This window comes from Dromaius novaehollandiae, chromosome 2 (genome assembly GCF_036370855.1).
Source record: "Dromaius novaehollandiae isolate bDroNov1 chromosome 2, bDroNov1.hap1, whole genome shotgun sequence".
Taxonomy (NCBI): domain Eukaryota; kingdom Metazoa; phylum Chordata; class Aves; order Casuariiformes; family Dromaiidae; genus Dromaius; species Dromaius novaehollandiae.
The window spans coordinates 28,367,923-28,395,152 of NC_088099.1; the positions used below are offsets into that span (position 1 = coordinate 28,367,923).

The 27,230-nt window shown below is 46.2% G+C and overlaps 1 protein-coding gene and 1 long non-coding RNA gene across 3 annotated transcripts; one reads left to right on the forward strand and one right to left on the reverse strand.

Annotated features, from left to right (window-relative positions):
- The first annotated feature begins 214 nt into the window (after positions 1 to 214).
- Positions 215 to 25,848, forward strand: MTURN (maturin, neural progenitor differentiation regulator homolog). 2 transcript variants are annotated; one of them, XM_064506106.1, is made up of 3 exons: positions 215 to 514; positions 6,241 to 6,363; positions 25,039 to 25,848. In XM_064506106.1, the coding sequence occupies exons 1-3, from the start codon at positions 353 to 355 to the stop codon at positions 25,180 to 25,182; spliced, it is 429 nt and encodes a 142-aa protein (XP_064362176.1). In that variant the 5' UTR covers positions 215 to 352; the 3' UTR covers positions 25,183 to 25,848. The 2 variants fall into 2 exon arrangements, with proteins under 2 accessions (XP_064362176.1, XP_064362177.1); XM_064506107.1 differs by lacking the exon at positions 25,039 to 25,848 and adding an exon at positions 13,076 to 15,166 and having other exon boundaries at positions 243 to 514.
- On the reverse strand, positions 15,252 to 24,991 carry LOC135327453 (uncharacterized). Its single transcript, XR_010387596.1, has 3 exons — positions 24,897 to 24,991; positions 16,174 to 16,275; positions 15,252 to 15,333 (listed from the first exon to the last, which is right to left on the reverse strand). It is a non-coding gene; the product is annotated as an uncharacterized LOC135327453 (long non-coding RNA).
- Positions 25,849 to 27,230: the final 1,382 nt, after the last annotated feature.

Here is a 27,230-nt window from a genome sequence, read left to right on the forward strand (position 1 = left end):
TAGCATTCCCACACCGCGGGACGAGCTCGCCCGCGTTTCGGCGGCGCCCCGTGCCCCGCTGGGGGCTGCCCTGGACCCCGGCGAGGCGCCCGGCTTTCTCTGGAAGGGTCGCTAGCCTCGCTGCCTGTTGAAACGGCGGGGAAAAAATCCAAGATAAACAAAACAAAATAAGACGACCTCAGTGAAAAGCGGTTTCTGGGCATTTCCCCCCCCCAGCCGCGCGCTGTCAGCAGGCGCCGCGGCCCCGCGAGGGCTGCGGGCGGGCCGGGCCCGGCGGGGCGGGCCGGGGCGGCGCTCGGCGCGGCGGGGCGGGCGCGGAGCGCGGCGGCGGCGGGCGGCGGCGGCGGCGGCGATGGCTTTCGAGGCGCTGGCGGAGGCTGCGGAGCGGTGGTGCGCCCGGACGCCCTTCCAGCTCATCGCCGCCGAGGAGACGGAGCGGCGCATGGACTTCTACGCCGAGCCCGGCGTCTCCTTCTACGTGCTCTGCCCGGACGCCGCCTGCGGCGACAATTTCGTGAGTGCCGGGGGCGGGCGCCCGGGCGACCCCCCTCTCCTCTCCGCTGCTCTCCGCCCCGTCCCCCCTCCCCGCCGGCGCCCGCCCGGCCGGGGGGGCCCCGCTGCGGCGCCAGGGGCAGCGGTGCCGCCGCGGGAGGGAGGCGGCGCTGGGGAGGGGGCGCGGGGGCATCCTCGCCAAAACCTGCAAGATGGAGGCTGCGGGGTGGCCCCGCGGGCAGGGCCGCCCCCCCCGCCGCCGCCGCGGTGCCGGTGGCGGGGGGCGAGGCGGGCTGCCGGCCCCCCGCGGCCCCCCGAGCGGGCGGGGGCCGCCTCGGCAAATGGAGAGCGGGCGGGCGGCAATAAAATGGAGTCGGGACGGCGCCGCCGCCCCGCGCCCCCGGCCCCCGCGCCGGCAGGTGCCGCCCCCCCCCCCCCCCCCGCGCCGCTCCCGCGGCGGCGCCCCGACGGCCCCGGCCCCGGCCCCGGCCCCGGCCCCGGCCCCGGCCCCGGCCCCGGCGGCTCGGCTCGGCTCGGCTCGGCTCGGCTCGGCGCCCCCCGCTCCGCCGGGGACCGCGAGGGCCACCCAAAAGCGCAGCCTCGCTGCAGGGTTTCCCAGCTGCAGAGCTCCGCTTAAGCACAATTAAAGGAGATGATATATAGCTATATCTCCTTTATCCTATATATTATATACATATATATATATATAATTTTTTAAAATAGCTGCTAGCACAGAGTGTTACTGTAGAAATGTTGTCGCGCCTTCCCTTCCTGGAGCAACTTTCATCCCTCCTCGATCTGCCTGACAAACGTTAATTAATTCCTTTCCCAACAGGTAAGTGGAGTAAGAAGGCGCTTGGTGGATGGGTTAATGGGAGCAAAGAGCAGTTCGGTGCCTCCTCCGAGGCCACCGATGGCGGCGAGTGGGGTATTTATGTGTAATGCCGGGCAGGTGGTCGCACTGATTTGTGAAGGAAGTTATTGGGAGTTCGGTTTTGCGCCTGTCCGGGAATACGTCAGACCTTCACCGGTGGTCGCGGCGGTGCTTGGGGAGCGTCCCTGGGTGAGGATTGCCCCGGTCTGCGGCGGGGCTCACCGGGGTACGGCCGGCCACCCCGCACCCACCTGCGGGCCAAACCCTGGCGCACGCTCCCGCGGAGAGGTGCCCATGCCCAGAAAGGGCCGCACGGCTGCCTGCTGGGCTCTTGCGCTGCGATCCAATTGCTGGACTAGTCTAAAGTTGTTATTCCACCCAGGGATGCTAATTGTACCAGAAATTTTAAAGAAAGCTTATTATTTTTCTTTTATGTGGAGCGTGTCAGTATGCACTGCACAACAATTGAGAGGACCCTCTCAAAATGAAATGTAATTTTTTTTTTACAAAAAAAGAGGCTTAAGCAGTTTCAGACCCTATTCCTCTGCTTCTAGCACAGGCCAATTTTTGTGGGTTTGCAACCACATTTTCCTTTTTTTTTTCCCCTTTTCTTTTTTTGGCAAATATTTTCATTCCAGGGTTGCTGTGTGAAGGAGTCCCTGCCCAAAGCCACCAATAGTAAAACTGAGCAGAAGGGCCAGCTGCCGTCAATGCAGAATGTCAACAGCGGAAAACTAGAGACAGCGTTTTCTCCTGCCCTTTTTGGCATAATTACTTGAGGCACTTTTTGTAGTAGTAATACTCTTAAGATAGGCAGATAGGTGTCATTCTTAATTCTTTGCCTGCTGATGGTGTCTCTTTAATGCGATTAAGGACCACTAATGAGCTAATTCACCAGCATCGTGCTTTCTGCTCCTAGCATGCTGTGGGGCTTCATTTATGCGCTCAGCTTGGCTATCTTGTTTTTTGAAGACTTTTTTTTTTTTCCTAATGTTCCAGAAGATAGTCTCCTTTCTGCATCCTGTTACAGACTAAAGTTTATTTTAAGGAGACTTAATACAAGCAAGGAACTGATTCTCCTTTGTGCTTTAGCCTTGTTTCATGGTTCTGGTAACATGAAGGAGCCGTGAAAGTGAGAGTAAATATAAATAGGATTCGCAGTGGCACACTTTATGGCCTTTTTACACCCTCTGAGTCTTATAAAGTAGCCTCACATTTAATAAGCATCTGGTGCTTGATATTCCTGTTCACTTTCTTTACGTGTTCATTTCATAATAATGTGACTTAAAAAGCTACGTAGGAGGTGCCAGAGAAGTCCATGATAACTCCTCACTTGTAAGGAGGAAATGATGAACATGACGAGCTTAGAGGAGGAGAAAGACTTGGAAAGGTTGCCAAGAAACAATCTGGGGGAGAAAAACTTTGCATCCTGCCTTAAATCAGAGATTCCTGATCACAAAAATCTTATAATTTTAGCTTCATGAAAAGGTACTTCCGGGCCGCATTTTTTTAACGTGTTAGGCACGCAAAAGATGCATCTAGGTGCCTACTGGCTTTTTCAGTACCACCTGGACACCTAAACCTTGCTGCATCAGCATCTTATATAGCTAAATTACATATAATTTAGCTTCTGAGGCTTATGCTGTTCTCAAAAAAAAAATTAATTGAACTTGCTGTATAGCCATAAACAATGTGGGTGGGGGTTGAGATGCTATTCCTTACCGTCTGTATTTTTTTGTCACCTTGTTGATGCTGATAAGGCAAATACAAATGTTGTGCCACCTTGTTGCAAGATTTCCTGTAATATACTTTAGAAAAGAGCCGGTGAATCTCAGTATTTTCCCTGAGCTGAATTATCCCCATGAAGTAAAAGTTCTGCTAGCATGCTTAACAGGTGGGCTGGGTGGGAAAGGGTGATCTAGTAAGTGACTGTGTTATCTAGCAACACTGAATCATCTAAAGATGGGAGAGAAAACAAACCCCTTCAGTTGCAACCCTATGAATTGCCTCGGCTCTGTACTATGTATAGATGCTGAACTAAATAATACAACCATGATCAGTTAGGTCAGCTGAGGTGGAAATTAGTGGCCGTGTGCTTTTGTAGTTACACAAAGCAACCGTGAGCAAAACTGGGCAAGCTTGAAAAACACATACTCAGATGATGAGGTTTATTTTTCTTTAATTGCACAGCCACGACTGAGCCCTGTTGGCCACCAGATTGCCAGCAGCCCGCTTCTCCCCGTGCAAAGAGATACTAAGGCTCCAAGGTTTTTCCAGGAAAAGCATCTCTGTACGTGCAGTTTCACTGACTGCTCTAATTTCCTGAGCAGGAGCTGGATCCTCAAATTACACTTGTTGTTTTATTTTTGAGAGGCCAAAATTCCTTTTGCAGGTTCCTCTGGAGATGCGTGAGTCAGAGTGGTGCGACTCAGCTCCTACTCTGGCTCGATGCAGCACTGAACTTCCACAGAGCTGTAGATGCAGCTGCATCATAGATGATATAACGCTGGTCTTCGTTATGGTTAAGGTGGTTTTTCTTTCAGGAGGTGAAATCAAACCATTTCCAAATGAGATGCATGCACTAGCGGCATGTGAGACCTTCCATAGTAAGTTGTTGCTCTAACCAAAGTTTTAAATCTTCTGCAGATGTGGAAATTGTTGGAAGCTTCACATGCGTATTGCCTTACCATGCTATGCAAAAAAGTCTCTTCAAAGACTAAAAGATCAAGTAACTTGTTTGGGTTTTCCCCTTGTGTCCTAGATCGGCTTGTTTTGAGCCACTGCTGACAAATTCATGCTTCAGTCTAAAATCTGCAATTTGAAAAGTGACTCTCTAAGAAAAATACCAGGGTAACACAGGGTTAAGTTTCCCTGGGGAACAAGCTAGCTGTAATTTATACTTTTTAAAAAGCAGCAACATTTAATTTTTCATTTAATACGGAAGCCCCCATCTGTAGCTCTGGTAGTCAGAAGAAGCCACAATTTACACCAGAATCAGGATTTTAATAGGCATAACCATTTTGTACAGATAAACAATTACAGAACGTTTAAGACAACTTATGAATTGCCAAGCCATAAAATCCAGCTCTTAAGTTTGACTCGTAAGGATTAAGAGTAATAAAAGGGTTATTGCTAACCTCAAGTATTAAGAAATCATGAGTCAGACCTCCAAAATCTCAAGGCTGTTCTTAAAATGTTGCGATTTTAAGAAAGTTCATTTTACATTTTGAAGAGGGTTCATTTGAGTTCATTTAATGTACCTTTTGCCTTTTTAGGCCATAGAAATCACAGAGTCCTGGTTTTTGTTTTGGGGTTTTTTGGTAAACAAAAGCTGAGATTTGGTTGGATATTTATAGGACTACAAGGCCCATGGCTGTAAGATGTCATAAAATATCATGAGACTTGCGGTATGTGTCTGTGAGAGCTGGCAAGACTGTAAATAACTTACTTCTGTTGCTAGAGTGGTAAGAGACGAGACTGGGTATATGGAAAGAGCAGAACTTATTCAGTAAGACAGGCTTTTTTCTTAAAACATTTTACTACATTTATGCTTGTAGAATGCAACAGGCAGCAAAGAAAATGTAGATCAAGTGAGGTTAGTGGGAAGACATTTATACTTTTTTGTCTTAAAGAGGTAGCTTAGGTGATGTTAAGTAGGGTTTTCTTTAGATAAAGGTAAAAGTGCATTCCTGGCAGGTATTCTCCGCTGAACAGGAAGGCAACACGCAAGCTTTGTTAGGCACTCAAACATCTGTGATTCTTACTCTTTTCCTGAATGTTAGTTAAGCTTCAGAGAGACCCTCCTCTGTTCTTATTTAAGCATAACCTGCTGTTTACAGCGCAGTAAAAAGCTACATAGCGCTTTAGGGAAAAGAATCGCTGTGCAAAAGTAGAGGTATAAGAGTCTCACACCAATTTTGCAGTATTACGCTTCTCTGTTTACAGACTCCCCAAGACAGTCCTGTGCACAGTCTTCAAAAAGAAGGTCTTTAAAAATACACACTAGATTGTGTGCAGGCTGCACGTGTACGCAAGAAGCCTTGCTGTCTTGAGTGCTTCCAGCATCGCTGGCCAGCTCGCTGGTTCCAGCAACCTCATACCAGCAGAATAAGCATCAATTTGGGGGAGAGGCTTCAGTGAGCCAGGCCTCTCTCAAGCAAGAGCAAGTTGAGAAGAATATCTCAAATGGGTGTAAATGTGCCTGCCCAGGAAGAGAAGATGCAGGTCCAGGAGGAACAAGCCTGCGAGCAGAGGGAGGGGGAAGGTGTGAAGTGTGGGCATGTTGTGGGTGCTCAAATATCTCTGCTTGGCACTGCTTCTCACCTGTGATTATATTTTGCATTGTGTTTTCTTCTGCATCACCAATGATTACACACCAAATCCCATTTTCAGGGTGGCATCACCCATGCACTAATGCCAGCAAGACAAAGAGATGCTTTACCTCTTTCTGAGGGCTTTTTTGCAACCAATGATGTAGAAGCAGAGGAAACCCAACTTGACTTCCAGACCCATGCAGGGCTAGTGTCAAGCAAAAACTCCTTTACTGGTAAAAATGTGTGTGCACAAGGCATGCTCACTCTTCATGACCAATGCAATCATAGGAAGTCTTCTCTTCTGGATGATTGATTTCCCTGCTCTCTGATTCACTGTGTTAATAAAATCAAAATCCTTCCTCTGGGTGCTGCTTTGAAAATATTGGACCTTGCTTGGCTTTTGAAATAGCACACCATGCCTGTCCTCAGTACAGATCTGAACTGCAGGCCCAGTGTACTTTGGCACATGTTTACAACATGTCGCCTTATAAAATCATGTGAAAAGGTCAGCGTGAATGCCTGTTAATGTCTTTTCTTTCTTTTGTTGCTGTTGGCTTTCAGCACGTGTGGAGTGAAAGTGAGGACTGCTTACCTTTTCTGCAGCTTGCACAGGATTACATCTCTTCCTGTGGGAAAAAGACACTCCATGAAATACTGGAAAAAGTCTTCAAATCCTTCAGACCTGTAAGTGCCTCTTTTTTTCCTTCTAAATATCTGTGACTTTTAGTAGGGTATCACTGGATGGAATAAGACAGTTTTCCTTTTGCTGTGACTTATTTCTCCCATCAGTTGCCTGTGTGCAGTGGTATTATCACATAAGCTAACATCAGGCAGTTGCAAGTTGTTTCTTGGAAGTCAGCTGCCTTTTTATTTCTAGCTGTGCATTTGACAGAATGGGATTCCCGCCTGGGGTGGGAGGCCAGCTGGTGTCCCAGCCAGTGGCACCAGCTCCCCAGCTGTAAGATGGACTGCGTGCTGCCGATGCAGCGCTGGCTCGGAGGAACAGGGTACTCGGCAGCTATGCAGGACTTTGTGGTTGAGTTATTTCCTGGCACTGGAATTTGGGAATTTTGCAAGGGTCTCTACAGTGAGAATAAACCTCTGGAAAGCTGGAGAGAAACAGTTTCTCCTCAGTGTGTTTTATTTTAGGGCTGTTTTTTTTTTTTTCCCCCAAATTGAGATGTTTAGATTTTACCATTAGGGTGGTTGCTACTTGATACGTGAAAATGCTGGTTTAATCACTGCTTGAGAAGAGACTGGAGTGGAAACTGTTTTGTGGGGAAAGAGACTTGTATTTTTCTGTTGTGCTGCTGCTCAATCTTCTCTGTTCTTGCTAAACATAAGATTTGGGCTAAAGCCTATGTTTTGCCAGGGTGAGGTGACTTTGTTAGGCTGGCCGTAGTCCTTCCTGGACATTTGATTTGCCAAATCCCCCCCGGCACAACCTCTCCTTTTGAGTGCCTTGGCCTGTGGTACCTGGGGTGGTACAACGAAAAGCAGAGGTTCATTGCTAATGTCATGCTTCTTCCCCTTGTCTCCCTTGAGGTCCATGGTAGAGCTGACCACTGTATTTTTTTAAATTTAACTGAAAATGTAGACAGTTTTTCCTCTTCTGTTTTTTTGGCTGACTAATCAAGAAGACTGCAAATTTATCCCAAGTATTTAGAGCAAAAGGGAGGGCCTGGAGTGCTGATACAAAAACACTGGGCCTCCCTGCGTTCTCTGTTACACCCTTGCATTGCCGCAGACGGCCACAGCTGGTTGACATAAAAGAACATCATTTTAAAGAATCCTTTGAGAGGCTGAAAATAAATAGAACAGATGCACACTTTTCTTAGAAAGGACTGGAAATCTGATCCATCAGTACAGCTGCTTGTAATTGTGAAAACATAAAAGTATAAATATGTTTCCCAGGACAATATTTAGCTCTTGAATCTTCATAACTCTTTTCTCCTACTCAAAAAAGCTGTGTCTTAGAGGAGAAACTTCCACTGGTTTAACTAAAGAGGACTTCAAAAAGACTTGATTAAATTGGAACAAATCACTTAATTTCATTTCAAACCACATTTACTTCAGCGTAACTTAAGCTGATGAGAAACTGGCTTTGGTCAAACCATGTTAAGCTACTCTTCATAGTAAGAAGATTCAAAGCTAGAAGAACCATTGTGATACTTTAGTCTGGGCTCTTCCCTAATATGTCAGATTTCACCCAGTGATTCCTACAATCAAGCATGCAAATTGTGGTTGAGCTGGAGCATCTTTTCAAAAGGCATCCAGTCTTGATTTAAAGACTCCAGGTAACTTAAAGGCTTAAAAGCACTGCTGGGCAATTTGTCTTCCAATCATTAGTTACACTCAAGTGAAAAATTGTCTTTTATTTCTAATCTGAATTTGTCTAGTTCTGCTTCCGCATTGCTGAATTTTATTATGCTTTTGTCTGCTTGAGAACAGTGTCCTCAATTATTGGAGACCTCTTGCAGACTATACTCAAGCACCTCTGCATTTTCTCTTGGATATACTACACAGATTAAGTTTCTCTGAGTTTTCGTTAACCTAGTGTCAAGAGGTTTGCGTTGGTCTAATGAAAATAGTTTTATCATTCAATGTATGGTTGTGTGTAGACAAGTCTAATAGGAAATGTATTGACGTTTTTCTCTCATTGTAATTGTTTAAAAGAAACCCACATGGCCAGTAGGATAGATTTTAAAAAGTGAAGTGTGTTACAATAGATACTAGGAAACAGTCATTTTATACCCTTTCATGCCTTTGTCAGAAAAAAACACTTTTTATCAGTATTAGGAGATGATTTCCTTGGCATTACTTCCTTCTGTGTGCTGTCATTTCTGTTTTAGACCTGTTTTGTTAATGAAATAAGCTTTGTGTGAGTGTGGAGGTAAGACTGCATTTGGCAGTACAGTTCTGCGCCACTATCCAAAGTCCTCTGTCAAAGACCCATCTGGCAAATTTTGGCTTGCAAAAAGACAGTTTAGGAAAATTGTTGTATGATGAAGGTCAGATCATGCTCTTCTAAAGTGTCTAATGATTCTGGATACTCAATTTGGGACATGGAGAGAGAGACAGATTTTTAGAATTTGGTTGGTAAGCACTTCCTAAGAGTTTTCCATTATGGTATTTCCAGTCTAACATCCAAAATTTTTAGACAATTTTAAAAACCTTTGTCAGGGTCTGTAGAACAGAAGCGTATAGGAAATGCTGGCTGTGGTTTCTGTGGTGCGCCATGCCTGTGTACCTGGCATGAGTACATGCCCTTCCTTAACCGAAGGCTCGCAGACAGATTTGCGCCCAGTAATTCAACTCAGACTAGCTCTGTGCATGCATGAGCAGCAATGGTGTCTCTGCTCACTTACCCCAGAGCAAGGGAGGTGTCAGCTGGCCATTCACGGTCCCAAGAGATCTCACTGCCTGTATTTCTGAAGTGATGGGAGCAGTGACTTCCAGTGATTGACACCGCTCTCAGTGAATGACAGGGATATCCATCCTCTCCTTTTCCCCTGGCACAAACCCTCGAGCTGTTCGGTGTGTTGAGTAGGGAGGCAACGAGGGTGATCCAGGGGTTGCTCACCAACCCTCACTGCTTTCACATATCTCTCACTGTGCTTTATAGGGATCAACACGGTTCAGTTTACAGGCAGGGTATATAGGCAAGGCTTTTAAAAAGTGTTGGTGAACCTGTGACAGCTCACCCGCACCTCTACACCCTGTGCTAGACAAAGGGGAGAAAGGGGTAAGGTGTTGTCTCTGCCTTTCACTGCCTTCCTGGGGTGACTTCCACAAAGGTGTATAATTTGCCTTATTCCATGCTTTTTCAGGGAGTGTCCAAAAGCACCAGACACCACACAGTATGGATAGCACTCCAGCTCGGAGCGCTCCCTTGCACAGGGTTTGTGTAGAGCAAAATTGGTGTTGCCTCTGGCCTGACGTGAGGCTGCCCATCACCCAGCACGAAGCCACAGACGTAGCGGTTATGTATGGGTCAGACACCAGGGCAGGTGTTCCGGGCTGAGGCTTAGGGCCAGGTCCACTCATGGGCCTGTGGTTGGGCCCAGCTCGGGAGCAGCAGCCTTCCCTCTGGTTTGGAAGAGGAGAGCCCAGTCCTGTGGAGCTGGGGAATGGCTCCGCTTGGAGCAAGCATGATCATGTCTCCCATGCTTTTGTGAAGTGCCCAAAAAGCATTACAGAAAAGCACATTTCTGAAGGCTCACCTAGTATCTCCAAGGTTTTCTGCATTGTCCGCCATACAAGAAAATACCTCTCTGTAGATATCTTCTATCTGAAGAGAGAGAGAAAAGAGAGAATATTATGTGTTGTTTCAAATTTCAGATCAGCTTCTGAGCCTGGCTCTAGGGAACACTCCCCATCTCCCATCCAAGCCCACTGCTTTGATGGTTTCTGCTGCCTCTTGAGGAAATACGCTATTGACTTCAGTGTGTCCCAGCTCTTCAGGCATCCTTGTTTCTGTTGTGCCATTTCAGTGCCTGGGAACAGGCAGAGGTGCCCATGCTCGTGCTTCTAAGCCCATCTGCCTGGAGATTAATTCCTTCACACCAAGTTTCAACACAACCACATTCTCTCTCTCATGTAGTATCATGTGCCCTGCTAAAGCTCCATCTTGTACTTGGGTGGGGTTTTTTGGTGTGTTTGTATGTTAGCTTTCGGGAGGAGGCTTTATCACTGTAGTTTCATGAGTTTGCTACTTACAAAATTCTAGATTATTTGTATAAGATCAGGGCACTTTGGAAAAACTAAACAATAAAGACAAAAAATGCCTCAGGGCCACAACACCAACCCAAAGATTTTACACACAATCAAAACCGGTCATATAGCTTAGCAGCAAATTCCCGGACTCCTGCACTGGGCAATACCTTCAGTGCAGAAAGGCTACATCTAAACTGGGGAGACTGCAGTGTAAAAGCCCTTTGGTTCATGGTCTTCAAATTCATACATATCCCAGTGGCCTCCCCTTTTTATCTCCAAAAACTACCTAACAGATGGATAACTTGGCCTGAAAGAATAAATAGAGTTAGGGCTCTCTTTTCATCACTTGCGGCGCTGCTGTGGGTTGTTGCCTTCCTTTGCTCCTCACCACCTTCCTGTGCCTTCTCCCCGCGCATCCCACCTGGCCGTCACGCTCTCCTCGCCCCTGTGGCCGATGAGTGCGCTCCCTTTGCACGCTTCCGGTTTTGCCTCTTTCCTCCTCATTTTTGCTCTCCATTAAAGTCCCATCCAGTCTGCTGTAGAGCTGACATTTTAGAGTATGCGGTAGACACAGACTAGAAGCAGAAGCTACGTTTGAAAGAAGACGACGTGGGAGTCAGTCCAGGGTCAGCTTGCACCATCCTGATCATCTTATTGTGCCCCAAGCTTTATCCTCCCTCCTTCTGTTTTGACCCAAATGCTTGTACAGCTGCCAGCACTTTGGACCCTGGTCCTCACTGGGGTCAAGCCCTTGACTGATTTGCCACTGTGGTGCAGAAAATAATGAATGTTGGTGGGAGACCTGTGGGAGCTGACGAGACCTCACGGACTAGCTCCAGCCTGGGGGTGCTCAGGTGCACAGGAGACACCCAGAATAGGCTCCTTCCCTGTGCCACGGGATGGTGCCTGCCTTTTCGGTTCTCGTGATGTATGTTGTGGTTTTGATCCTAATTTTACAAGGGAAAGACAGCATCCCATACAAAGAAGACGAGACTCTTATTCATGCGGCTCATTTCCCTGCACATCAAGGAAGAATTATAACTATTATAACTAGAGCTGGGCAAAAAAAAAAAAAAAAAGGTGATCAAAGCTCTTTCTGCCAAACTGAGCAATACAAGACACAAATTTAATTTCAGTACACTGAATCAATTTAGCCAAAAAAAAAATACTGATGGATAAAAATGCCTAGAGTCCTTGTTTTTGCATTTTGAAAGCTGCATGCTTCAATTTTAGCTTCAAAATGAAATGAAAACCCCAAATCCTGAAAATGAACCAGGTAGTTTCACATTCAGTTAAACATTTGATTTGAAAAATACGTACAAATAGGAATATTTACTCTTTTTTTTCTGGTCAGAAAACAAGAATGTTTTCAGCTTGGGGTCTCTCCAGAAGTAATTTTAAAATGTGAAGGAGGGGTTTTAGTCAGCAAATTTTCCTTCCAGTTCCCTGCCAAAAAAACCCTACCACACAGAAACTGGTTTTCTCACAGTGACAATAAAAAATACAAGCTTCACTGGACCCAGAGACTAATTCTGTGTACTGTGTTTGTATCCACTGAATCATTTTGAAATGGTGATAACAGACGAAATTAATTCAGATCCCTAAAAATCCACCCTGTCACCACCTTCTCATTTTCATACTACCACCTAGCAAGTGTCACTCTCCTCCTGATTTTTCTGGGTCTTGTCTCTTTTGTGAGAGAACATCCGTGTCACACTCCAAACAGGGTGTTGCATGCGTCTGTGCTGCTCGCTCAGCCCTGGCAAGCTAAATACACAGTATTCCCAATAATGCCTGGCATATGATTTTGCTCTGTAGATATTAATAGCAGCTTATGTAGGATTCTAATATGAGATTTCCAGAACAGATGCATTATTTTGACTATTATTTGGTTTATCTGTCTTCTGACTTGTGTTGGCTTGGCAACCTTTCGGAGGAGAGGGGAAAAGTTCAAACATTTATATTTGCTGTTTTTCCTGTAGCGAACAAGTGCCATTGCAGTAATCTGGGACATCAGAGTGGCAGCATCCAAACATTGTCCAAGGAAGACAGATTGGCAGTTTTTCAGGAGCCCAAATCTAATTTGCAGAAATTTAAAGGGACTTGGGCAACTCTGAGTTGAATATACAGTGTTTTTCACTGAGCTCACTGCACCCAGCGTGCAAACCTTCATCTGGAGCAATGGAGGGAAGGGTTCAAGAGAAGCACTCACATGGTGAGATCTTCAGTTTGTAGGGACTCTACCTACTCTGTACTACCCACTTCTCTCTTAGGATGCTTTCTTTTTGGCTTTTATAGGGTTACTGAACACAAATCTAAAAACAGTTAGCTACTGCTACAATATTATCATGGTTCTTTTTTGAAGTTAAACCACTGCCAAGTCTAAACACTCATAAAATTGTGATATGACCTCAGGGAAAAACACAAAGCTTTTTGAAAGTGCTTTGCTTTGGTTTTATTTATCTTCCGGTCTCTGAGCACTTAATTTGGTGTGAAGACGCATTTTGAAATCTTTCTCTATCATGTGAGGGACAGAAAGAGAGTCGCAATTGTTATATAATACTATTATTCTAAGATTTGAAGTTTTCAGGAAATGGCATCTAGGTATTGTATGGAGATTTGCAGCGAAATTGCGTAAGTGGGTAATTCACTATTACACAGTATTTTCTCTTCTTTGTAGTTACTTGGGCTTCCAGATGTTGATGATGATGCATTTGAAGAGTATAACGCAGATGTGGAAGAAGAGGAACCAGAAGCCGATCACCAACAAATGGGTGTCAGTCAGCAGTAATTTTCTGAGAAGCTAAAAAATTCAGAATCCTTTGGTACCATGTGGGGTCATGTGGTCCCACGTTAGCCTATTTGAATTAGCACATCACGCTGGGATAACTGGCTCCCAGGATAAAAGTTTTAAAAATGGTTGCAAAAAACAAACAAACCTGTGATGAGCTTTGCTAAGAAGTGACCTGAATTTTGCTCCTGCTTCAGTGGGGTTTCTATGGAGTTGTCTTGGTAGCATTCTGCCATTATCAGTTTAGAAGTAGTTTTGTTGCTGACTGTCTCTTTGATTTGTATTTGAGAATAACGTTCACTGGCATGAATGTAGAGTACTTTGAATGTAGGAACTGTTGGGTTAGAGTGCTAAGTACTCACATGTGACCTTACTGAGGAAATTAATGCAGAGAATAAATGCAATCTGCACTTTTCTTTTTAGTTCAACAACTATGATTTTTGACACTATACTACCAGGCAAAGTACTGACCTTGAGAGATTTCTCATGAAAAACACTAGTTTTTAAGTGGTCAGTACTGCAGAAGTGCAAATGGAGGCTTAACAAAAATAATGGGAAGTGGGAAATCCATGTGAGTGTTTGTGTGAGACGTATTAATGTCATTTTACTAGCACCTAAATTTACAAGTGCTGGATTAATCGCTGGGCATAATTAAAGCTCAGGTATCAACAGTACACATTATAAGGAACCTTGGTACTTTGACGCTGTTCGATCCAAAGCCCAATGCTATTTTGGGGCAAATCGAATCAATTAAAAATCACCATTGCATATCTCACTTCTGCATGAAAACCAACTTCACTGTTTTTAATATGCTGATAAGTTATTATTCAAATCTTGCAGTATCCTGAATTGAAGTGCAACTTAACCTTGAAGCCATAAAGGTATAAACCAGCACCTGGCTCTTTAAACTACGCTGGACTTCTTCCTCACTCCGGGCCTCAGTGTATATAGTCTTTGAGCTAGTTGGGGCATTTACGCGTCTTCAGAGGGGAGCTAAAACACTACCCAACCAGAAGGGCAAGACCTGTCTCTTAACACTGAGGCCACTGTGTTGCTTTGGAGAGGTAAAAAGGCCTCACGGGGACTGCAGAGGTAACTCACGACCACTTTACAGCCCCTTTGTACTGCCAGGCTTCAGCCGATATAAAAGCTGGTGAAGCAGAGGGTTTCCTTCAGCTGGGACTTGCTCCCCAGAGGGGCTTGAGGGGGTCTTGTAGTGAAGGGGATTAAGGCCCCTCGTATTTTATACCTGTTTTGCATAGATTTAAATGACTGCAATGAGTGCCACACAGTGAAGATGCAGGGTCTCTTTATTTACTTGCCTTTTGTACTGAAGATGTAAGAAACCAAGGGATTCTGTTGTAATGCAGCTATTTTCCACAATCAAACAAAATGTTTCTAAATTTATTCAATTTTTCCAAATTTTTTAAAATCGTGAAATGAAGGTCACATGCTTCAAATCCCTTTTATACAGAATTAACTTTATAAAAACAAAAGGTGAATGAAGAGAAAATGCTTGGACAACTCCCAGAAACAACTCGCACCATTTTGAAAACTCCATTGTTAGCAATGTCTCCTTCTTAATGGATTTTTTTTAAGACATTTTTTCCAAGTTTATTTAAGGGAGTAAGTTTTCTTGGTGGTTTACATTTCTGATGATGGCTTGAGAGATGCATAGCACTTGATTTTTTTTCAAGCTGAGGCAAACCATCCATAACCAGGATGGTGTTTGGTATCTGAGTATGCACCGAAGTGTCTGCAGCACTGTAAAAGTCTGAGCTTAAGAATATTGAAAAAGTAGAAAAGGATCAGATCTTAACAAAACTTTGTACATTCTTTCGGCATGCAGGCATAAACATGATAGTCGCAACACATCTATGGACTAGTGATGTGAGAACTGTGGCAGTTCATTGTATAACACTGTACAGCAGCAATAGGCTTTTTGCTTACTAAAATAAAGTGCAAGACCGGTGGTTTCCATCCCTGCTTTAAGTCCCTAAGGTTTGTTTTTTGTTTTTTCTCTCTCCAGCTAAAAAGGATGCCATAAGCTTAAACAGAGACTTACTTCAGATCCGTCTTCTTCATAGCATCCAATCCTTTGGTTGCAGATCATGTAAATAGATCCTTGGGGGGCTAATTTTCCTCTGCTGTAATGCAATGGAAGACATAATTTACAGTAGCGCAAGCTGGAGGCAAAATCCTACCACTCAAGTTTGCTAGCTGCTTTCACCTGTTTTGTGTAGGTGCAAATGACCAAGTGTGCACACACGCCCATGTGCATGCACACACACGTGTGCGTACATGCACACACACGCGCGCACACACACACACACACACACACACACACACACACAAAAGCACAAGCCCAGTTCTGCCCGCCCCCAGGCACGCCACCCCCGCGGCGGCAATGTCCCCCTGCCTCCTGTCCTCCCGGCACAGCTCCGTGTGGCCCCATGTCCTGGGCTGGGCTGTGGAATTGAGCTGGCTGGGAAGTAACCTTCTGTGTTCTTGCTGGCAGACAGTTTTTTGGCTGGATCAGGCCTCTGATCCAATGCAGCGCATGGCCACGCAGGCGAGGGTGCCGGCACAGCAGCGGGGATGGTGCAGGGTGGAAATGCGTAGCCGGGGGAACCACATCCTGAGGCTGCTTGCAGCTTTCCGGCGGTGCTGGGGGCCCCTGATGGAGGTGTGGGTGTGGATGAACAGGCCCAAGTGCTGTTAGGAGTTGAGTCCACAAGACTCAAGGCAATGGAGAATCAGGCTCTGGATTACAGCAGGACTAAGCAGGAATTCATGAAATGAGGAGAGATTGGAAGATCCAGTGCTCAGTAATTGCACACAGAAGGTTATAATATATACTGCACTTTGCTACCTTTGCCTGCATTTTGATTGATGTGTAAATGAGCGGTTGAGCATTAATATGGTTGTAAGCAAACATAAGGCTGTAAATTATGTAGATAAATTATTTTCTGTATTAATTAACTCACTTTTTTTTGGAACACCATGTGCCATTTGAGTGATTTCCACAACAGAGTGCAAGTACTCGATAGCAAGGAGGTTCTTCTGCAGCTCCCGTTCTTGCAAAATTCCTGTTGAAGACAGCAAGAGTTTTGTTCAAATGAGGCACGCAGGACCAGGCCCTCCAGAGGGGTCTTGAGGCTTGGTCCTGCAGAGAGCTGAACGCTCTTGTCTCTCATCACTTTGCTGGGAGCTGAATGTGTTGAGCCCCACTGCTGAACTGAAGCACTACAAGGCAGCACTTAAACTGGGATTTTATACATAGAAAATTTAAATTTACATGTGTATTAAATGTGAATGAGCATTAATATAGAATGTATTTTATCAAAAAATATTGATTGCTTAGACTTTGACCAAATACATTTCTGTATTACCATCTCACTTGTTCCATACTTACCGAATGATGCAAGAGATGAGAAACTGTTTTAGTGGTATCACGAGATATTTTTATATTTGATTTGTATTTTAATTTTTCCTCACTCCCACCACATTTTGAGGTTAGTAGCCATTCAGTAATTAACTGGGGCAGCATGACCCAGTGGCTAGGCTGCCAGACTGAGACACTAGTTCTGCAGACACGTGTAAATGCTTGCTGGTCTGGAGACGGAGTGAGAAAATTTGGATTCAGAGCTCTGCTGTTGCCTTGCTCTGAGCTTTGGGTAGATTTCAGAGGCTGGCAATTCAAGGCAGCCCCTGGGAGATACGCATCCAGGCCTCCGTGAAATTCAGTGGGAGCAGGGTGACTCCTTTGACAGTCCCACCTTAAGCCTTTTTGTAAAAGGGGCCATTAGCATTATTTGCCCACCAGTGTCTAAAGTGCTTTTAGATCTCAGCGTGAAAAAAGATAGGCATTATCATTGCCTATCCTCAAAGCAAGCCATTAGTGAAAGGACACATAGGAGTCTCCCTTCTCCTCCCTTGCCCTTCTCTCGTAGGCATTTCATGTTCTAGCTAAATATAAACATACCAGAGCAGAGCCTCTTGCAGAACTGGAGTATCTGAATATGAGCTGCATGAATGCGATGAGCAGAGGAGTGCTGCTTGGGGGGATCAGAAGTACATGGGATGCCAGAGGAAAGAACAGATTTTAGAGATGTAACAACTGCTATGGGTAGGAGGGGCAACAAAGGACCCTTTCAGAGAGATGCTGGGATTTCTCAGACAACCTTGACCATCCTGTCAAGGATCTGCTTATTGACCCTATGGAGTTTGTAAAAAAGCTGCTCCGTAAATTACCTTTTCCTCAGGAATGTGTTTCTGTTAACATCTTGCCTGGTGAATGCATTGAGATGGGAAGGGAGGGAAGAAGGGCTGGAGAAAAATCATCATCTCCTTTCTTTCCCAACATTATTATTTATGATACTCTATGAGTATGTGGGAGCAACAATCAGGGAGCAGAAAGCTGTTTTATTAGGTGCAGAATAAAAAACTCTGAAGGAACTTGCTCATGATGCAGACAACCAATCTGAGAGACAAACTTTGCAAACTGTTTCCTAGCAGAAATGTGGGGAATACTGCACCCCAGAGCATGATGACCTGAACCCTGCTAGGCTCTTCCAGCTCGGCCTCCAGCCTCCTGCATTGTTTTCTAGACAGTTTCCCTCTTTGCATAGTGCTGTGCCTTTGAAAGCTGCATGCTTGTAAAAATACCGCTTTTGGTGGGAATAACCACAGTTAGTTTTTCTGCATCGGTGACCTGCATGCTAACCCACTGCATTTTGGTGCCATGTCGCATGTAAGGTGTGCTGCATGACACAGAGGCTTGGGGCAGTGGGGAGGATTTTCTGCTACAGCGTTGCTGAGGAGGTGGCTGGCCATTCCCTCTCTGGAAGGTGTGACAGGAGACTGTCACAGTAAAATCAATTGCAATGACCTTACGGACATTGCTTTGGAAAGCTGCCATATAGGACAGACTCCCAGCCTCTTTCAACACGTTTCCCATTTCACTAGGACCCAGAGGTGAAGTCCATGGCTATTACTCACAGTCAGATCTAGCTGTGGCAGGAGACAAGGTTACTACTTTGTCCATCCTTGCTGCTCCATTCCCAGAAATGCCCACCCCCAGAAGGGGGAAAGCAGGGAGAGGGCAAGGGAAACACTTCTTAGGCCCTGCCGCTCGCGGCCGGGTGCGCTAATGTGAACCGCGGTTTGGTGCGGTGCCGGTCGCTGAGCTGCGCTGTGTGGACGCGCTGTCCTTTCTGCACACGCAGCACCTTCTCACGGCATGAGAGGTAGATGTGGGCACCCCTTGAAGACTCATAAGCAGCCCTTGCCAGGCAGCGATTATATGGAAGAGAGTAGTGATTTTAGGTGCCAAGCAAGATCTTTTCACAGGCAGTGATTTCCAGCCAAATAACCCACTCTGAAAATCAGGACCCATTGAGACCTCTCTGGCTAGGCATCAAGAAGATAAGATCTCTTGTTGCTATCGCGGGTCCAGCCTTTAAGTCCCCTTTTCAGTGCTGACTGGCTTTAGATTGGCCATGGGATGTGGGAAATTGGGAAGGATCTCTTCAGGGGCTCTAAATGGATGCCCCTTTCTGTAGTTTGAGAGCACAGGGAGATGCTTTGTTTCAGCTTTTTAACTCTGGCAGGGCCTCCCCTCCTCCCCTACAGCCGCCTTCTGCAGTCAGCTGCAGCTGGAAAACCTTTGCTTGACAGCGAGGCAGGAGTGACTCAAGAAACGGGCTATTAGGCCCTGTCACAAGCTGTGTTTGAGGTGGTCCCCTGCAGAGTCACTGTGAAGCCAAAGGAGCAGGCTCAGGGCCTTCATTTCCCAGGCAAATATTAAAATAAAGAAGATAGATAGAGGCTGCTCCTTAAATTTGCTTGTAACCTCTGATAAGAAATACTCTGAGGCCAGAATCTGTCCCACCAGGTTTTTAGCAGACTTCTGAGACTTACTAATTGCATTGTTGGTATCTGATGTCTGTGGCAGGTGTACGTTGTTCACTGGGGGACGAAACCTGTTTACTTACCCACACTGGCCACTTCAGTGTGCCAAATAGTTATCAATAACTTGCTCTAGGCTTGAATCCTTTGTCATTGCTATTTTTTTTTAAGAGGACAATACCTAAAGGCGCATCTGCATTATTACAAACCCCGGTTTCTACAGAGCCGTGTAACACTGCGCTGTCAGTAAGTGCTTGGTCATAAACAGAAATCTACAGGTTAACAATAAGGCTGTTCATTTGTCTGCAAAAAAACCCTTCTTTGAACTAGTTACTACTCACTGTGGCTCACTGGTTTCATGTAAAAGACATTGAACTTCTGAAATTCCCTTTCTGTACTGACATGCTGTTGTTTATGTAGGCAAAGATCTGTGGTAACTTTGCATGTAAAGGACATCTGCTTTCATGTTTTGGGGTGTGGAAATGTCAGCTCTGGATTTCAGTCAATACGATTTTTTTGTTGTCAAGTTTTCCTTTACTGATGCAGTGATCAGTCAGACATCAACACGGCAAGCAGAAATAACGTTGTTTATTGTGCTTTCCACCATTTTTCTGGCTGGAAGATCTCTCTCTCTTTGTGACTGCAAAGCTGTGAAATGGGTTGCCAAAAGATGTTGCCCTTCTGCTAAATGCTTTAAAAGGTGTAAACTTTCAGTGGAGCCCTGCCTATTCTTCCATTTCTCTTTCCTCCCCCAACACCGAGGCATCAAATCCAACAGTGTAGTTACACCATAAGCTTGCCATTAAAGAGCTTACCAAACTTTGATGACTGATGGATTCTTTTCTCTGTGAGTGAAATCAGATAAACAGGGACTCTGACAGTGTAAAACACAGCTAAAAAGTGTGTGACAAAGCCAATGAGAGGCTTGTAGTTCCTGAGCAGTCTCAGTGCGTGGTGGGATAGATGCAAGGTTTGCAGGTGTAAGGAAGAGAAAATGGTTTCAGCTAAGCTTTGGACATTGCAGATTAAGCCATGGTTTGCAGGCAGGTTTCAGAATTGCCGAGTCTTTCAATTTAGTGCAATCTGAGGCAGTAGGTTTGCTGTCAGAACATGGGAATTAATGTAATATTGGTGGAGGAGCCAGTATTTCAGACCTCCCATGTCCTCTTCTGTTCCATACAGATTAGGAAGACATCTGTTCTAATTAAGAGACATGTAACGATGTTGAAATGAAAATTGGTGAATCTGTTCCGCTGATTTGTCTCATTTCTTTAAGCACTGCACTTTTAATTGCCACTTTGACATCTTCTCACCCTGATTTAGTCTGAGGACTACTATGCCAGTCTTTAGCTTTTGTAGTGAGCCTCCTCCTGTGAGCTGAAGAACATTTTTCAGTCCATGGAAGAACTTAATGCTTCACCTGGTATTTTTGCCACTTCCCATAGCATGAGCACGTAGGAGCAGTGTGCCAGCTATGTGCCCCGTGGCACATCCAGAGCCAGCAGTGAAGGCTCTGCAGCCGTTCCTGTGGCTGATGGGGTGTCTGCCAGGGCTGATTCCCTTCTCTTGGGGAACAGTCCCAGCAACACAAGTTCCACAACCTCTTTTGCTTATCGTGGAAGGTGCTGTGACAGTTAGGCTCTGGCTGCTGTCCCTGTTGGCTCCACATCTGTACTTGTGGAAGAGGTGAAAGTCCCAGCCTGTCTTCAGCTTCTCGGAGTCTACTGGATCTGCTGGATGGACTTCTCCCTGTTTCAGATGTTCGAGTGAACTTAAACAGTTTAAATAGTAGGTCTCTGCTAATACGGCCCTCAGCTGAGGGTGAACAAGCTGCCTTGCCGACAGATCTGAGGGGCTGGGGAGCTCCCACAGAAGATGGTGACAGCAATTGGGGAGCACTCTTCTTCTTACATAGCTTTTGTCACAGTCCGGGTCTGTCTGCACTGTAGATCTCCTCCATAGTTACATCGCTTCCTCTTCTGTGTCAACAAATTGGGCTGTTCCAGGACTATGATACATTTTGGCTTCGTATCAAGGAGAAAAGATCCATTAGAGGTCCATAGTTTGTGTTGTCTTTATAGCTCATGTTTAATGCATTGCCTTCCACCACAGCTGTCACCAAGCAGAATCAGTGCTAGGCAATGTAAAGTTACCCCTCTTTAGCTATTTTAAGGAGCCCATCAGAATTAACTTTGTTTACACTAGTCTTCATGTTGCATCTCCTTCTCTGTGAAAGGCTTTTGCTTCCACCACTTGTTTAGCAAGTGATGAAATGCCATAAAAAAGCACATTCAACTTCATTTCCAGTGTCTAGGTGTATGTATCTGTTCTCTTCCTTGAGTAGTGCTGTAGTTGTGACACTGTGACAATGTGAACAAGGCAAGGTTTGCAGAACGGGGTAATACCTTTTATTAAACAAACTCATGTGGTGAGGGGAAGAAAGCACACAAGCTCTCAAGCTCCTGAGTGCTTCTTCATGCTGAAATAAAAGCAGCGGTTATATGGGGCAGTCTGATAGCAGGTAATATCTCTTCATGACACCCTTGTTTTGCCTATATTCTTTTATTAAGGTATCGTGGCTATAATGGTACAAAGGGACAGGGACTGTTTTTTTTCCCAGTCTCCAGTAGTGCTAAAGGGCTTAGAAGTGGATGTCTGCTATGTGTCACTCGATTTAGGGTTCCTTGACACAGCAGTGTGAACGGGCTATAGTGCAAATGCGCTCTCAAGCCATTATGCTTTTGGGCTTTTATAGTAGTCCCCTAGAGGTCAGTATAGCCTAAGTTTTGAAGTGACTTGCAGGGATGATAACCACTGTGGGAATGGTAACAACGACTTTGCTTCAGACCTGCAAGACTGGTGCTTTGCTCTCTTGCAACCTCAGTTCTTGCCGGGGAAGCGGTCAGACTGGGTTAAAAGGAATCATGCATGGGACAAAAGCCCTGCTTTGGACAGGGACGGGCTGAGAGCTTGTCGTGGAGAAAGACCGTGAGGAGGAGGGGACAGAAGCAGCCTAAAAATCAAGACTGGCATTGTCAAAACTGCATAGGGCAATGGGAGCTGGTGCCCACCACTCTTAGCCCGGGTGGCACACATCCGTCCTGGGACCCCAGGGGCCATGCGATAGCCGGCCCAGGCCCCTCCAGAGAAGGCCTTTCTACCACTGTTAGCATGTCTGGTGCTTGGTGTGAATCACTGCAGAAAGCGGGAGAGCTGGCTCTTGCACATGTCAAAAAGGCCAGTTTAGCCAAAGTGTTTCACTGGTTTAAAAGAGCAGAGCAAGAAACGGTCCCCTCGCCATTCATTAGGATATTATCACTTCAGCTGCTGAAGTAGCACTAGGAAGAAGCATGCTTTAAAAACAAGCCTCATTTACCAAAGCCTGTAAGCAAATGGCTTTAAGCTTGTGCTTAAAGGCCAGTGCTTGGTGAACCAGGACCCCGTCAATGAATGCCTTGCCTAATCTAGTGCCCCTGCATACACAGCGTGAGGTCTCTGAGCTGTGCAGTTGGGTGGGTTTGGATTTGTCCTCTTTTATGAGGCAGAAAAAAAGCTTCATGCTTTGCTTTGCTTTAGATTGTGGGGTAGGAATATCAGCTTCTTCCTTTCTGTTTTTCTGTGGAGAAGTGCCATGGAAAGCTGTAGCCAAAACAGCAGCCAGTCCTTCCAGAGAGGCGCAGAAGATATGAGACATGGTGTCCACATGATGCAACCCTCTGGGTTGTTACCACTGGAGAGTGGCTGTGGAGATTTTATTACCGCTGGCATCAGGAGCGATGTCACATCGGAGTAAGCTACACTGCAGCCACGTTTTGTGTGTGCCTGTGTCTACACTCCAGGGTTGCAGTGGGTTTGCTGCTATTCACACTGGTCTGCACCAGTAGCCTCCCTGATGCCTAAATGGCCTCTACCGTGCTGCAATCAGTGAGCAGATGTCACCTCTCTGCATGCACAGGCTCCTGCAACGCAAAACTAGCTAGTGTGTGTACCCATTTTACCTGCCACCCCTGCCCAGGACTGGAGGTGGAGTTGTGTTTTTCCTGGACCTTTTCAGCTTATGGATTTGAAATAGTCATGTGATGGAGCCCAATGGTGTCACATTCAAACAGAGGACTGGAGGCTGACAAGCCAGCTGAGGACAGCCACTGCATGTCCTACATGTCAGTTTTCTGCAGAACCAAGAGAAGGACAGAGCTTTGGCACAAGACACCAGCACAGACTTAAACTAAAGGGCATGGAGGAAATCCTGAGTGATGAGTCCACCCTAGATGTCCCAGAAATCCAGGAGCTGGAGCAGAGCCCAGACCAAGACCCTAATTCCCGTTGCCAGCCTTTGGGAATGCTTGGACTTCTAGCAGGCAGCCCAGCAGGGGAGACCAGACACCAGCGCTGCATTTGCCTGTAGGAGACTGTCAGTGCCTGCACAGACATGGAGCTGGCATTATATTCCTCAGTGCTGAGTGTTGCTATCTTGAATGCTTGAAAGCTAGCATTCACCCAATGTACTGCTCACCCTCTCCCCAGCTACAGCTGCAGGCTAAATAATGGGCAAAAAGAGCCTCTTTCTTGCCAGTTTTTCTCCTGGTCCGTGTGCCCAGAACGGCGGCTGCATTTTTCCCCATTGTTTAGCTGGCCACCCTCCAAGCACGGGTCTCCTTTTTTCTCAGCATCCTCTAGGCCATACACTCAGATGCAGCAAGGACATTTGTTGAGAACTGAGAGTCATATGGTTCACTGAAGAGGGCAGGTTGTACTTGAAACACAGAGGATTCATATAGAAAAAACGGTGTCATTTTTCATCCCATCGCAGTGTCCCTTTTAATCAGACTAGGAAATTTTTTATTGGCTCTTCTTGAAGGCTTTTATTTTCCCATTTCTTTGTGTTTGCTCTTTATCTTTTTGTTTTTGCACAACCTTTATCAGAGCAGGTTTTGAATTTACTGAGAGTCATGTAGCAGCAACGGGGAGTGGCAGCCCAGCAGCTGTGAGAGCCAAGCACGTGAGCCCGTGCCCCACTTATATCTCATGACGAAGGCAGCTGGTCGGTGATCCAGCTGCAAGGAGCTTTCCTGGCTGCAGTGTCTAAGGTGGATGACCAGGATGTCTATCACATCTCTCCTCTGTGTGCCACCGGCTTCAGGAAGTGCATGCCTAAACCTTGCCAAATCCAGCTCTGATTTTCAGCTTTCTGAAGCTTTGGCTTGTCAATGTAGCAGACCGTGCCAAAATATTTATGCAAAGCATAAATTACAAAGCAAAAACACATGGACGTCTTCTCACCTCCGTGAAATGTCTGAACCTGAGTGCAAGACAGCTTTATGGTTGCAGTAAGCTTTGAGCTGGAGATGTTAAATGGGATAATAAAGTGCTTGCCGAGACCTTTCAAACTGCTGGGCAGGACTTCCTTCCCCATAGTCCCAGAACACGGGTGCATGTTTTCCCAGCTCTGCAGGGTAGCGGGGGTCACCATTCTGGGAACGACTGCAGTATGGCTCTTGCGAGGTTCCCTTTGGCTTTGTATATGTGTCATTTCTTTGTTGCGTCATCAAAAAAGGAAGGGAGGGAACTACCTGCAGAACCGGTAATGCAATTGCTAGCCTGGCCTCATCAGAGCTCCCTGAACCGTACCAAGCACACATGAGCAGTTAATTAGATAACTGGCCCCGTGCAGTGTCTCTGGTAAAAGATAGATTGCAGCACAGCAGCAAATCAGCAAAGGCACTTGCTGCCAGCCCTGTGAACCTGGTTTCATGCATCAGTGCCCAAAAGAGCCTGGGAGGGAAAGTAGGAAGAAGCTCACCTTCTCCAGGGTCTTCAGAAATTCCTGCGAGGCTGTGAAGATAGCATCTCAGATCTGGGGGCGGGGGGTGAGAAAAGTGCTGTCTTTGTTCCTGTGGAAACTAAACAATGAACAGCAGCGTGTTACTTTTCTTGCTTTACAGGGGTGGAAGTTCATTCAGTCAGAGCTGGAGGAACAGCGGTGGCAACCTCCGACCTGCAGGCTGCCACTTGAGATAATGGAAAAGAGGGCCAAGGAGGGGGGGCCACAGACCCCACCTCGAAGTGGACTGTGGTTCAGGAGCTGAAGGTGTATCTGAGACAAGGAAAGGGAATGATAATAGGAGAAAACGAAAGGCCTGGCAGCCCAGGAAGAGGGCATCACGATAGCTAACAAGTGACTGGTGGAGAAGGGAATCAGGTTGCTCTGCAATGGGACTGAAGAAGATTCTGTGATAATCGAGTGCAGATATGGAAATGTAGCAGCTGCCGATGGAAAAGCAGGCAAACACGGCTATAGCATGTATGTCTGAGCAGCAGTCACTCGCCTGCACCTCTTCCCCCTTCTCATCATCCCTCAGCACAGTGCTTCATGCCTGGTCCTCCACTGGCCACCTTCTGCTCCCAGAGCTACAGTCGGTTCCTGTGCTCCCTCCCTTCCCTTCACTTCTGCTCTTGCAGGAGAAAAGGCATTTTCAGGAAATAAATCCTTGCACCTAAGCACCAGCCTGCTGCCACGGTGCTCCACACCAAACCTGCTAGCACACCAAGAGAAATGGCTATTTGCTGCTGTGTGAGACATTTCTGCAGCTCTTTGTCTAAGACCCCTGCACCCTCTGCACCACCTGCCGCCACATCCATTTGCACAGTTCGGGGTGTTGTACACATTATCACTGTTTGCACTTTTGCAACCGACTATTCTTTAAGAACAATAAAGTCATGTTTTCCTTCCTAATAAAGAAATTTCTTCCCTCCCACTGGCCCCATGGCATTGCTCTCTGTGCAATGTATAGGAAGGTTTGCCTATAGACAAGGAACCTTCTCAGGCCTGCAAGCCACTGTGCTCACCCCAGCTGAGCCCTAAGAATTAATGGGACAGCAATGCTGAGAGTTCATACAAACACAAAGCAAAGTGGATGAACGCTGCCATTCAGTCACCTGTGTTGGCCTGACACATGCTGGTGTATCGAAATTCAGACAGGCAAGCAAATTACACAAAAGATGTCATAGCCCCAAATCCCCTGACCTCATGTCAAAATGCTTTCCTTAGCATAAAAGTGAAAGGGATACTAGATAATATGTTTCTGACAGCTACCACTGAAGCCAGGATGTCTGATGGGCAGCTCATATGGTCTTGCAGGTCCCTGGACCTCTGCCTCCCATGCTCAATAAGCCACTCTTGTCTTTTCAAGTGGTGAGCATAGCACGACACCTTACAGTGATTCAAGACCACTGCTGCTTGGCAGAGTAAAGCCTCCAGTTAGCACCTGTCACCTAACCTTCATTCCTCAAAATGCACATACCACTCTTACCCTGCAGCTGCCCCTGCAGTACTTAAATAGCTTCAGCCTACAATTCCAGTATCCCATTAAATGATTCATTAGCCATGATAATAGAGGTGAAGGAGAAGAATGCTGATAACCACTAGCTTCCATTTTAACCATTCTGGCAAATGACCTTGACATTAAGGAAAACAGATGAGAATTCCTGAAAAATTTCAAGCAGTCTGAATTTCTCCAAGTAATCTCCATTAGCCTTGGTAGACTTATGCTAGAGCACAATGTAAAAATAGCTCTTTCTGTGGATAAGCACTGAGGGACAGGGCAGAGAGCAAACAAAGTGAATGAGGACTACCTGTCTACTCCCATGCAATCCCAGCCATCAGCAACCACTACTGCTGATGACCGGTGAGTCTTATAACGTGACGACAGCAGAGTACAGCCGCCTCTCAGCTGCCTGGCAGCCAGTCTGCAAGGATGAAATCTGCTGACAGTGGCCATTCAGAGCAGGACCTGTGGGTTTCCCAGACGTGGTGGCCACATGCTTCTGAACGTACAACGGCACTCTCAGAGTTATGTGCTCTACTGACAACTCCACTGTCAGCCTCCAGGACAGTAGCACGCACTGGTCATAGCACAGTTCACAGCCTCCCTGATCATCAGCACTGCCCTTCCCTACTAGCTGAGGTACGTATTTCTCCATGAATTCTCTCCTGAAATGTTTGCTCACTCTGCTCTTCCGCTGTCTCATTTCCTTTGCTGTCCTCCTGCAGAGAGGACAAGTTGCAGTTGCTACTATTGCTACCAAAAGCTGCAGCCAAAATAGGTTGGCAGAGCAGCCACGTGGCTCACCAGGC